Source organism: Orussus abietinus, unplaced genomic scaffold (assembly GCF_000612105.2).
Source record: "Orussus abietinus isolate OABI.00-Male unplaced genomic scaffold, Oabi_2.0 scaffold417, whole genome shotgun sequence".
Classification (NCBI taxonomy): domain Eukaryota; kingdom Metazoa; phylum Arthropoda; class Insecta; order Hymenoptera; family Orussidae; genus Orussus; species Orussus abietinus.
In genome coordinates this window covers 62,727-74,853 of record NW_019394617.1, presented here as the reverse complement: position 1 = coordinate 74,853, position 12,127 = coordinate 62,727, and the positions used below count along the sequence as shown (strand labels likewise).

Below are 12,127 nucleotides of genomic sequence, written 5' to 3'. Positions count from 1 at the left end.
CACGAGTACGTGAGCCGCCAGCGGCGACTGGTAGATGGCAACGCCATCGCGAGTGCGTGAGTCCCTGTCAGAAATTTGTTGCGCCGCCCTTGGGCGCAAAAAACGGTGAAAGCTCACGTACAAAAGCAGAGGGCAGCACACGATGCGATCGCGCGACCCTGCCCGTGAGCAATCTCCCAACTCATCTCTGTTCTTGAAGACATCTGAATTCTTTGACTTATGGGTCTTGTCTTTTTGCCCTATCTAATTCTTTTTACGCACGGCCTAGACGGTTTGCCGTGATCCAACATGATTGAAAATGCGAATGAAAATACTAATTTGGGACTTAATCATGAAGATGATAACACTGGAGCAACTGGCAGTGGAGATCTTGAAGTGGTCGAAGTGGTGTCAGGATTTTCAAAATTTGACGATTATATGAAGGTACAATCATTTAAATCGTGCAATTTTTTCTCAAACTGTGTACTGACATTTTTTTCGTAATGTTGACAACTTTTTATTTCCAATATCTCTTTTAATATAACATGTTTACTCTACTCATTTATTTAATAAGTTGACTTCATTTACTTTAAGGAATATATAACGAGACTGTTTATGTCATGTCTAAAAGAATATCCTTTTCTAATGTGTTAACACTTTGCACTCGTAGCTTTTGTCATTCCAGTTGCCAGTGGCAACTAAGAGTCGCTTCTGAAGTGCAAAGGTACTGATTAACATTAGTACTAATTAACATTAGATAATTAGATATACCGTGAGTGCCAACGTGCCTGGCTTTGGCGGCACAGCTCTTCACAGTAGCTTGACCGCGTAGAGTTTGATCAACCAGTCACTGAATCTTGATCATGTGATTAGAATTTTTTTTGATCCAATGAAATTTCTGACATCCTCGACCCCTGTTTAGGGGGGACACATCAGCGATTTTCAAAATACGAACTGGAATCCACCGAAAAAGCGTTACCTTTGTTTTGTGACACACATACGCACGAAAACAGCGCTTTAGTAAATGGATATGTATAACTCTTTGTGGTTACTAATTTTCAGGCTGGATATGATGCTCTAAAAGCTGGAATCAAAGCATCGAATGGATTGCCCCAAGGAGAAAATTATAATTATTACAGTTGTTTTTCTAGTTTTAATAACATTAAAAATGGTGAAATAAATAAGCTGTTAAGTTCAATGCAATGCATTCTTGAACTGGTGGGCGTTGGTGGAAATATCAGAAGAGGGGAAATTGAAGATAAATTTGAACTTTTATTAGAGGCTAATGATATTTTTCAAGATCGTGCAGTAAATATTTATTTTTAATCATTTTTTTATTTGCATGCAAATGCTTAGTATTTTGAGAATTACTATACATTATTCATTTTAGGGAATTTGTATGGATGAAGAGTCTGGAATAACAAAAAATGCTGGAGTAGAATTGGTTGTATCCCAAGCAAGACCACAAAATGTAACTGGAAGTTGGAATACATTGACATCACTTCAAAATCATAGGAAATCCAATTCCGGTGTTGAGACCATGCGTTTGTTGGCAGCAAGAAACATTCACAGGCCACAGTTAACCTTCAAAGACAAAATTGATAATAGTTCTAAGCCATGGGAACCTAGAATAAAAGATAAACCTAATTCATTAAAACCATTGGCTATATACCTTGAAGAAGGTAAAGAAGGAGAACAGTTCAATCATCCATATGAGTTCGAGCTTGACAAATTTCAACCATCTGAACATCAGTTGCAGAGCTCTGAACCTATCAAGTATAAACCTGTTGGAGAGACTCCTCTGATTATTATCGAAAAGCCAGAGGATATTAAAATATTATTAGATGACTTAAAAAACTATGATGAAATTGCAATTGACTTAGAGCATCATTCATACAGATCATTTCAAGGTATTACTTGTTTAATGCAGATATCAACTCGGGATACAGATTACCTTATAGATACGTTAACATTAAGATCTGAGCTGTATGAATTGAATGAAATCTTCACAAAGCCTTCAGTTTTAAAGGTCTTTCATGGTGCTGACTGTGATATTCAGTGGCTACAAAGAGACCTCTCTTTGTACATTGTTAATATGTTTGATACTCATCAAGCAGCAAAGCACTTGAATCTGCCTTACTTAAGTTTAGGCTACTTACTAAAGCATTATTGTGGGGTTGATCCTAATAAACACTTCCAACTGGCTGATTGGCGCATCCGACCCTTGCCAGAAGAATTGATGAAATATGCCAGAGAAGATACACATTTTCTCTTGTATATAAAAGATATATTAAGAAATGATTTGATCAAGACAGCCAATGGTAAGAGTAACATACTTAAAGCAGTATATGATCGAAGTACTGAGATCTGTAAACATACATATGTGAAGCCTATATATACCGAAGAAAGCTATTTGGGTATATACAGAAAAAGTCAGAAAATGTTCAATAACAAACAACTGTATGCCCTAAAGGAATTATATAAGTGGAGAGATATTACTGCTAGACTGGAGGATGATAGTACTGCTTATATCCTACCAAATCATATGTTATTGAACATTGCTGAAACACTCCCTCGAGAAATGCAAGGCATATTAGCCTGTTGCAATCCCATTCCACCTTTAGTTCGACAAAATCTATTGAAGCTTCATAAGATTATTCTGAAAGCTAGAGATGAACCATTGATAAAACCTGTCCTTGAAGAAGATTTGAGGCAACGTTTAACCCAAAGAAATCAAGCTGTTGACTCGGATACTTGGCTTTATTCTCCACATGACTTACCAAGTGGTATGGAAATTCGTGGAGACTTGCCCTGTCTTTTGGATTTTGATTCATCAAAGGAAATTCCAATAATGAATATGAAGATCAAGCCCACAATTTCATTGTTTGGTAGTCCAGCCATCTCTGACGTAATATTCTTAGTTTTTTAATATCTTTTTCTAACAAAAATAACGGTGCCAGCAGATGATTACAATTTTTTTTCTTCTAGGATGAAGAAGTAGAAATGCAAAAAACTGTAAAAAGAAAAAAGGTGCTTTTTGTGAGCCCATTTGAAAGGTATAAAAAGGTGATACCAATGATAGCTGCAGAAGAAGCAAAGGAAAGAGCTATAGAAGTAGACAAAGAACAAGAACGACTGAAAAATATAGAGAAGGATAAACAACATACCGTTGAAAGTATAGAGCGTGTTCACGATCACTTTAAACAAGTTGCTAATGCGATAAACAAAGATACTAAAAAGAGTAAGAGAAAAAAACGCGCTCGAGTGTTGATGAATGAAATTCATGGTAAAAAGAGAAAGAAAGAATCTAATATAAATACCCCAAGTGAGCAGCAGGAAAAGGCAGAACTAGATATGACAAATCCAATTCCATCATTGGATGCTGCAATAGTACAGGGTTATAAAAAGAAACCTGCCATGATGGAAGAAGTACAAAATATACAGAAAACGTTTGCTGATTCTCAACAGGAGAACAGTAACAAAATCAAACCTCTGAGGTATGTATCAATTCTTAATTAATCTGATAATGAACTATTTCTTGTCTCAGATTTCCTAACCATAATATATATATATAGATCTAACCTCTATGCTTATATTTTTCATCATGTTTCAGAGGTTCACAGAGAAACGATAAAAAAAATAATCGAAAAGAATTACAGGAAAAGGGCATGTTACCTTCAGATTCATTTAATTATAAAACTGTAGACTTCAGTAGTTTTCAAGGCGGTAGTATGACAAACGTAAAACCAGCAGTCTTCCAACCACAAAAGGTAAATTGTAAACACGTCAATGAAAGTATCGAATAAGTACGTTAAATATTTCTACTACATTAAAATGTTATTTTCAGCTGCAACACAAGAAATCGAAAAAAGGAAACAAAAAACGCAAGAAGAAAAATCCAGCTAAAGTACAATAATTTTACCGAATACATTTTTTTACACATCTATCAATACGATGTATCTCGTTACAAAAGGCTTCATGGGATTCTTCCTAAGAAACCCAAACAGAGACTATTCAAAAACGATATGGTTGAAGTTTCAAACATTTTTCTACTTGTTCTTAATCAATCTATGCCTACTAATCACATCTCGTGAAGTGCGAATTTGCTGCATGAGATAGCAAACCCTTTTCAACATACCAAGACGCTTATTATCGAATGAAGGAGATAATGCACTAATTCGTTTTAATTTTCAGCGTTCTAAACTTGAGCCAGGTCTAGAGGCATCTTGTGTATCAATGCGTTAAACGTTGTATTATTTTCAAATGAGTAGAAACGAATGTTCAGTGGTTATCCTTCCGGTGAAAGCTTTTTTCTCTTTACATTGTAACACTCAACAATAAAGTATACTCATTGTGGGCCTGATTGGCGGGATGATAAGTTATACAATGTTATATGATGAGCCAATCTCATCGGATCTAAAATATTCGATTCCAATCGACAGTTCACCTTGAAAGTCGGGTCTCTTGAGTTTACAAATTTCTAGGTGGCCTACTAATGAACTTGACGACCTTTGTAGTCCCCTGAAATATCCAAGGATGTGGTTGAGTCAGTTATCAAACTCGATAGTATAGAGGAAGAAGTATGGAGAGGGAAAGAAATTGTTTTCTCCCGCATTACGCTAGCGGTCTCTCTGCGTCAGGGTTCGCGTTGCGTCGTTTTCAATAGAATTAACGTTTCTTCGTCCGTCGAGGAAGCAAGTCCGTGATCAAGCTCTTTCTACGCAACAGTACTTTGTTCTGCCGTCATGACATTCTTATCTCTTGTCATCTACATTACGTTAAACTTATTAATTGTCTGCAATGCGTTTGATTTTGCGGTGGACGAAGAACTTAACGAAGATGGAATACCCTTAGCTTGGTTGAACGATTCTACTATGGTCGACACCGACAACAATAAGAACCGAACAAAGATCACTTGTTTCGCCCTCGGTTCAGCGGTCTCGCGAAGTTTGGATTTCATCTTCCGTTCGCGTTACCGCAGGGCGAGGGAACTGGATGTCAAGTTCTATTTCACCTCCAGAAATCATCGTTTCCGCGTGGAAATCATGGTAGGAAGGCAGTTTGGATTGGAGTGGGTGGATTTTAAAATCGAACGGCGGACCGTGGTAATAACTCACGGATTTTTGTCCCACGGAAATGAGTCCTGGATCAGAGACTTAGCAGATGCCTTTATTTTCTGGGTGAGTCAACGTTAAGCAAAGTCTACTTCTCTTTCATAGATCAGTCTTTGGGTTTGTCTTCGAATGGAAGTAATTGAATCATTGTTTACGTGGTTTTTCTAATATTGTTCTTTGAACCCAGGGCGACGTTAATGTCATAATTGTCGATTGGAGTACTGCCGCTGATACCTGGAATTATTACAAGGCTGTGTTTTATACCAAAGAAGCTGGGGAACAAACGGCTAGGTACAATATACATATATATAAATTAATTATTTCAAATCGGTAGTTTGAATAGAACAAGGAACTTTGCTTAGGTGTATTTTCTGTTTACAAATCTCTGCGGCATCATATGGACTAGAGATTTAAAATGCAATTAGGCCTTACATTGATTTACGAGGATCTTCCTTTAGTTTGAGTTACGACCACGAATGTGTTCCGTGTTGCTCAATTCTTACTTTAATAATAACATATATGCAACGATATTATCGGAAATGCATAATATATGAATGATAAATATCTTAAATTTCCACCATTATTTCCAGTAGACATATTTTCAATTTGAAATAGTTTTTAATAATTTTAATCTTGAAGTTTTTCCAACAGCGTAAGCTACAAAACCTTCTGAGCAGTAACCTAAATCCCGTTAATTATCCCTGAAGTACATATATTTCCAAATTCATTAAGGAATTCATTGACCATTAGTGAAAGTAATACGTTCTAAAACTGCGAGAAATCATTTTAGTGATTTTTGGTGTAGTTTTTTTTTACATAATATAGAAGAAAAGGCATTTTTGCTCTTTACTCATGATTGCCATTACTATTTATGAAATCAGATCAAATCTATGCTGAAAAAAGCCCGAATGGCAAAAAGCAATATTTGCAATTAATAATTTTGCATGATACAGTAGTTACAGAAAATAATTGATAATTTAATTTCAGTTATTCTTTGTAATCAGCTACTCAGGGTTGATGAACTGAACATCGAACATTTACAAATGGCAAACAAAACAACATAATATAATTGTAATTAATTAATTGACTATATTGAAATTATTTAGCCTTAAATTTGTTAAAGACAAATCCCATTGCAGTATTCATACATTCGAGTAACAATGTTGTAATGTAGTTCGACAAGTACGAATCTTCTAAATATACTGATTTATAAGTGGTTTGGCCATGACCCTGGCCGTGAAGATTTTTAGGTCAACTGATGAACGCGACGATAGAAGCTCAAGGTCCGGACAGTAGTAATTGGGGACCCCTTCATCTCGTAGGCCACAGTCTTGGGGCACACGTGTCTGGTTTCGCAGCTAATGCTTTTTCAAAACAACAAGACAAGTGGAAAATTAAAAGAATAACTGGCCTTGATCCAGCGCAGCCATGCTTTAAGACTGGCAATGCGAGCATGCAACTAGATAGGACTGACGCACCCTTTGTCGATATCATTCACACTAATGGTAGAGCGTTGAGCAATCTGGGACTCGGTTTACCAGAACCCATTGGTACGTGTGAAATTTAATTTTTCTAATTATTTTTATTGGTGCTGGGATTAGTTTTCAAATCAATTTGCAGAATCTAGTAAGTTTGACTCAAATTAGTTTTTTTAAAAGACTTTAAAAACACGTGACAGGCGTGTTTACCCTCTATCATTAATTGGACGTTTATACCCCGGTCACGATTTACTAGAATCGATAATTCTCGATATTTGACAGGTCGTAACTTGATAAATCGTAAAAATGTTAATTATTTTTTTAACTCCCGGTTAAAATGTGGAAAAGTAGTCTATGGTTATATTAAATGCTAATTAAATCGTTAGGTACGTTGCTCAAATATTTGTTTAAACACAATTATGCAATATCTATTTTAATTTAATTTAATTTAATTTAATTATGTTATTTCAGTTTTTTTTTTCTTTCAATTTATTGAATACCAAATCAAATAATAAACTAGATTTCAGCTCGATATATGCACTCTTCTTGCTCTTATATTTTTCTTATTTTTTAACGAATTACTTGACAGACGTATAATGATCCAAATAAACAGAAACTCATGTAAAAAACAAATATTGGTGCAATGGCTAATATTTCTTTTACTTATGCATTTCATGTATTTTAATAAACCATTTTCCTGGAAGGTCACGCCGATTTTTATCCTAATGGTGGAAAAAGGCAACCGGGATGCGGAAGAATTCGATCAGCTATATTCGATAATGTGAGAGTGCCAAGACCAAGTAAGAATAATTCTAATACTAACTTTCTTTTTTTTTACTCAGTGTATAAAAGTTCCGCGTTAGTACTTTTTAATCAGATTACTAAAATAAGGGGTAATCAAGGTTTAATCGTCAATGTTATAGCGATACAACAAGCGATTTGCAGTCATGGGCGTTCTTATGTCTACCTAATTGAGTCACTAATCACTGCCGCTGCCAGAAATTGTACATTTTGGGCACGTCCTTGGGATCTCACTTACAGAAACGCGATTCAGACAATTAGTAAACCGTGTACCTTCAAAACTTGTTCGGAAATGGGTATTAATGCGGAAAAACATCCGCAGCGCGGAACGTTTTTTGTTCTGACAGATAAATCCCCGCCTTTTTGCGGTAAGTTTACTCCTTAAAATTAAACCAATTTATGCTTGAATATATATCATACCTAACAATGCAAAACGTTTCACAGTTGGCGATTCAACGGATGAAGATAGTGTAAAAAATCATCTAAGAGATGATCTCGCAGAAGAGCTAGAGGATTAAGGATACAAGGAGAAAAGTATCAAGTCCGATAAAAGTGTAAATAAGTAAATAAATGCCATTTATTGCCAAAGTGTTACTATAAGTAGCATTTAAATAATCGGATTTTATCCACTGTGTTATTATATACAACTTTGTGTCGTCATTAACATTAGTGTTATATACAGTACGAAATATTTGGTTGTGACTTTCACTTACCCTGGTGATTACTCTATACTCTCCCAGAATAACAAATATGCTTAATATCGCAAATTAACAAGAAAACGGGATACATATCTTTCGTAAAAGCATTAAAGTCGCCATTTGAACACTATGTTTCAATAACTTGCTATCTCCTTGCTATTTGAGGTGAAACCTAATACAAATTGGCAGGTTGATTTACTTAATTTTATTCGTCTGGTACTCTCTGGCAGTTTGTTTAACCTCGAAGTAGACCACGGCAGTTAAACGAATTGACGTTGTTGACGAGAGCGTCTACACACCGCAATGTTACTTATCTGCTTCATGCAGTTTTCAAAAATGGAGAAAGACCCGCGATAAGTTTTGCACCTTCCTTTCTTTCTCGAAGTCAAGTTTGAGAGAGTATAATGCTATCATTGGGAATCGAATTTGACCTTTCAGAGAATGACTTGGACATACGTGGCTGGAAATATACCGGTTCGTCCTTTGCATTCTCCGATCCACCAACCATCGGCTTGTTTCTCATGGACCGTTATCAGATCACCTGGATTTAGACTTAACTCGTCGTTCAGGTTTGCCGAGTATTGATACATGGCCCTACATTGCTCGGTGCCTTCACTTTTGCTGGTTACGTCCGTGGTGTCGATGTCCTGGTTGTTGTTGTCCTCGGATTGACTGCTAAACTCGTCGAAGTCGCTGAAGTCTTCTTCGTCCGGTGGATTTTCGGAATTTCCATCCCCGGCGGTGCGATCAGCCCATTCACGAGCATCGGTTTCGCGCTCCTTTGCCAGGCAAACTTCGTCGAGCTCATCTTGGCTTTCTGGGAGTTCGAAACTTTCGTTCCTTGCCCAGGAAGGAACCTGTCCAATCAATAAGTTTTCAATTTCAATCGATACAATTAAATATACTACCGAAGTGTACAGAGTAGACGAACACACTTTTACAAGATAACGTCAATTATTACGAGACTTTGTCCTTTAATATATTAAACTAGATATACTCCGAGCGCCGACGCTCCCGGCTTCGGCGGCACAGCTCGACAGCGCCGAGTTTGTTCAATCAATTGCCGAATCTCGACCATGCGATCGGAATTTTTTTTGATCTGATAAAACTTTTGACATCCTCGACCCCGATTTAGGGGGGACATCTATCGGCGATTTTCAAATTACGAACCGAAACCCGCCGAAAAAGCGTTACCTTTGTTTTGTGACACAAAACATACACATACATACATACACAAATACATAAATACACATACGCGCGCACGCACACACACACACGGAGATATGTATGCTATCTCATACATATCAATCTTTCATCAAACATACATCTCAGCATACATACCAAAACGTGATCGATTAAATTAGAAAAATAAATGCAAAAAATATGGAACGATTTGTTTCTGGAACGTTTCAAAACGTTTTGACGTTTGATTTATACTTGCAAGTGCAACGTTGGCCGTACCTTAAGCACACTTTGCTGCAATCCTTGCTTATCTCTAGAAACCAGGATATGTTCAGCCAGTGGATGTTTGCCTCTCTTGCCTCCTTCAACTTCAGCAAGAGCACCACCAATCTTGTACCTCGCTGCTTCCAAATACGTCAGCATGGAGCGCATCTGTAAAATGTAATAAGAATTAATTGTACACCGTTTTTTAGCTTAAAACACATATTCTACAACGTTTCGGTGTTAATCAATATCGAAATCAAAATTAGCAACAATACTGCACGATAAAAAACGTTCCATTTTTTTTCTAATATTTTTTCACTTTAACTCGCTTAATTCCGCATTCCTCGTATTTCACTTCCACGAGGAATCAGCGTTATTGTTCATACCGCATGATCCACGGGTCATCGAGAAAACATTCTTGTTTTGTGTGAGATTGCAATCTTTTCCTTTTACTTGCCTCTTACTTATCCTTTTACCATAAACTATGGCGATTTAGTTGCGAGGGACTAGTGTGTAAAAAACGGTGAGCGTACATGATGCAACTTATCCGTAACGTTCTGCGTACTCTCGTCGGCAGCAAACGCTGGAGTCTGTATGAAAGCTCGATGTAAAGTCTCCAGGCCCTCCCTGCCGCGTCTTTCCCTTTCCAAATCCTGCCTGATCAGATGTAAAACTCTAACTAATGCTTGTTTTCGTCGTTCTCTGTTCATAGCTAGGGTTACGTGCTCGGCGTAGAAGTCCGGCAGAAGTTGCTCGGCATTGGATGCATCGTTACTGTCTACCCTGCGGATTAGACTCTTCAAGATCTCCACGTCATGAGACACGTTGCAGTTGCGAATTGGAGTTGACAGTCGATCCGCACTCTATGCAGAAAAGAAAAAAAGAAACATTATAAACTCTGGATTTTATTAACACTAGAACAATCGAAGCCGTCAGAATTATGAATTTCAGATTTCTTGTTTTAAATAACAGAAACTATTGAAGCGCTTTTGTAGGAATTCATGTCGACTTTTCTCGAAATAAAAGAACGATGGTATATGCCAATTTATTTTCTGTCAAACACTATAGTTTCTTCAAAAGTTCCGTATATGTACATCAAAATACGTCAATTTGGTGGGTTTCATTATTTCATACCTTACAGCCTTTAAACGTTTTAAGATCAAATATTATACGGGAACTTTTTCCCGTTTTGTATCTATAATCTTCACGCGACATAACTACGCTGTACTTTTTACATGATGAATTAGGATAAGTTTGTCTATCATTGAGTAGTTCTAATCTGAATAGTTTCAGTTTAAGAATGAAATAATATATCTGAAATATTAGAAGTCTTTATAACTAAAAATTGTTCTGACTAGTTAATTATTTAAATATTGACGATATAAAATTAGAAGAAATAAAATCTTCTTTTAAATATTTGCCAAATTGACGGATGTGGACGGACATACACGCAGAAAAGAATTTGATTCATTGAATAGAATCGTTTGATTGACTGCATTTAGTTCATTCCCGAAAACGTTTTGGTTGGGTGAGCTGAATTTTAGTACGCTTACCCAAACTCAATCGATTGAACCGATTAAAATGTTTTGATTAAATCCTTGTCATAATTTTAGAAAATACTTTAGTCAATAAATCAAACCTTTTTGTTACACGTAGGGTAAAGTAACATATCGTACCATCGATCAAACTGTACCATTACAATATTTAAGAAGATACGGTAAGAAATAGCTATCTAATTAAAAAATGATGAACCTAAACTTGCATACCAGCATAATTAGGTAATTCATCCCGGTACGATTAATCAACTATGATTAATAAGTCAAAACTTCAGTTATCTAAATACTTATACTTCAACAAAAATTACTCTTTTTAGAAATTGCATTGAAAAGAAAGTATGGAACAGGGTCATCCGAAAATGTGAGAAAAACCATTAAAGTGTAAAAAATGGGTTAGTAAAAGATGCACTAATATCAAATCTACCAAATTCTACGCATTCGTTTTTTGTAGGAAAATGTAATTTATGTAATTAATTATCTTTTTCAGATTTTACTTGTATGTTCAAAGTTTTGTTTCGATGTCGTTTTTCATGTGTGGTACAAATTATCCGATTATATTATAATAAAAGACGACGATTTACCCGCCTAGTGGTACAATGTACCACATGCCCTGTTTAAATCGTACTGTTTTAAGGAATATTTTATTTGAATGCCTACCGTGGTAAACACTATTGATGTACATTTATATGTGTACATTGCATGCAGAATTTCACAGATAAATGAAATATGAATTCGTTTATTAAAATACCCTGTCAAAAACATTTGCAATACATTTTACCAAAATTTATGTTACTACATTACTTTAAAATTCGGAGTGATCCATCACAATATTTGATGTGCTCAACCAAAAGTTATTAAGCAAAGACTTTTCTAATGTCAATTAAATATTTAGTTGTGCATTTCATAACTATGTTCTATTGCTGAACCAACAAACATTTGATGATTCAGCTACATATTTGTCGGTGTATATGCATTAAATGTTGGTTGTCCTAGTATTAAACATTACTAATAATTACAGATCGTTATTCAAGGAGATTTAGTTGCCCAATGGATAC

The 12,127-nt window shown here is 35.9% G+C and overlaps 3 protein-coding genes across 9 annotated transcripts in view; 2 read left to right on the top strand and 1 right to left on the bottom strand.

Annotated features, from left to right (window-relative positions):
* The first annotated feature begins 200 nt into the window (after positions 1–200).
* On the top strand, positions 201–4,342 carry LOC105700723 (exosome component 10). Its single transcript, XM_012426866.2, has 6 exons — positions 201–423; positions 1,042–1,287; positions 1,370–2,887; positions 2,968–3,476; positions 3,593–3,749; positions 3,827–4,342. Exons 1-6 carry the CDS (start codon positions 289–291, stop codon positions 3,893–3,895), a joined length of 2,634 nt encoding a protein of 877 aa, XP_012282289.1. The 5' UTR covers positions 201–288; the 3' UTR covers positions 3,896–4,342.
* A 153-nt stretch (positions 4,343–4,495) lies between these two features.
* Positions 4,496–8,063, top strand: LOC105700724 (pancreatic triacylglycerol lipase). Its single transcript, XM_012426867.1, has 6 exons — positions 4,496–5,159; positions 5,281–5,384; positions 6,336–6,643; positions 7,276–7,371; positions 7,495–7,740; positions 7,817–8,063. Exons 1-6 carry the CDS (start codon positions 4,725–4,727, stop codon positions 7,888–7,890), a joined length of 1,263 nt encoding a protein of 420 aa, XP_012282290.1. The 5' UTR covers positions 4,496–4,724; the 3' UTR covers positions 7,891–8,063.
* The window catches only part of LOC105700721, a 42,279-nt gene continuing 38,083 nt past the window's right edge, over positions 7,932–12,127 (bottom strand). For all 7 annotated transcript variants that reach the window (XM_012426859.2, XM_012426861.2, XM_012426862.2 and 4 more), the window contains exons 7-9: positions 10,050–10,379; positions 9,532–9,684; positions 7,932–8,927 (exon numbers count right to left, since the gene is read on the bottom strand). In XM_012426859.2, coding sequence (XP_012282282.1) covers positions 8,505–8,927; positions 9,532–9,684; positions 10,050–10,379 — 906 coding nt within the window. In that variant the 3' untranslated portion in view covers positions 7,932–8,504. The remainder of the gene's footprint in view (positions 8,928–9,531; positions 9,685–10,049; positions 10,380–12,127) is intronic.

Bases quoted from the DNA above. Each gene is read 5' to 3' on its own strand.
- LOC105700724 (XM_012426867.1), top strand. From the start codon at position 4,725: ATGACATTCTTATCTCTTGTCATCTACATTACGTTAAACTTATTAATT. The intron at 5,385-6,335 runs GTACAATATACA...CTGGCCGTGAAG, and splicing joins GCTGGGGAACAAACGGCTAG to ATTTTTAGGTCAACTGATGA. The intron at 7,741-7,816 runs GTAAGTTTACTC...AACGTTTCACAG, and splicing joins TAAATCCCCGCCTTTTTGCG to TTGGCGATTCAACGGATGAA.
- LOC105700723 (XM_012426866.2), top strand. From the start codon at position 289: ATGATTGAAAATGCGAATGAAAATACTAATTTGGGACTTAATCATGAA. The intron at 1,288-1,369 runs GTAAATATTTAT...TATTCATTTTAG, and splicing joins ATATTTTTCAAGATCGTGCA to GGAATTTGTATGGATGAAGA. The intron at 2,888-2,967 runs GTAATATTCTTA...TTTTTCTTCTAG, and splicing joins GTAGTCCAGCCATCTCTGAC to GATGAAGAAGTAGAAATGCA.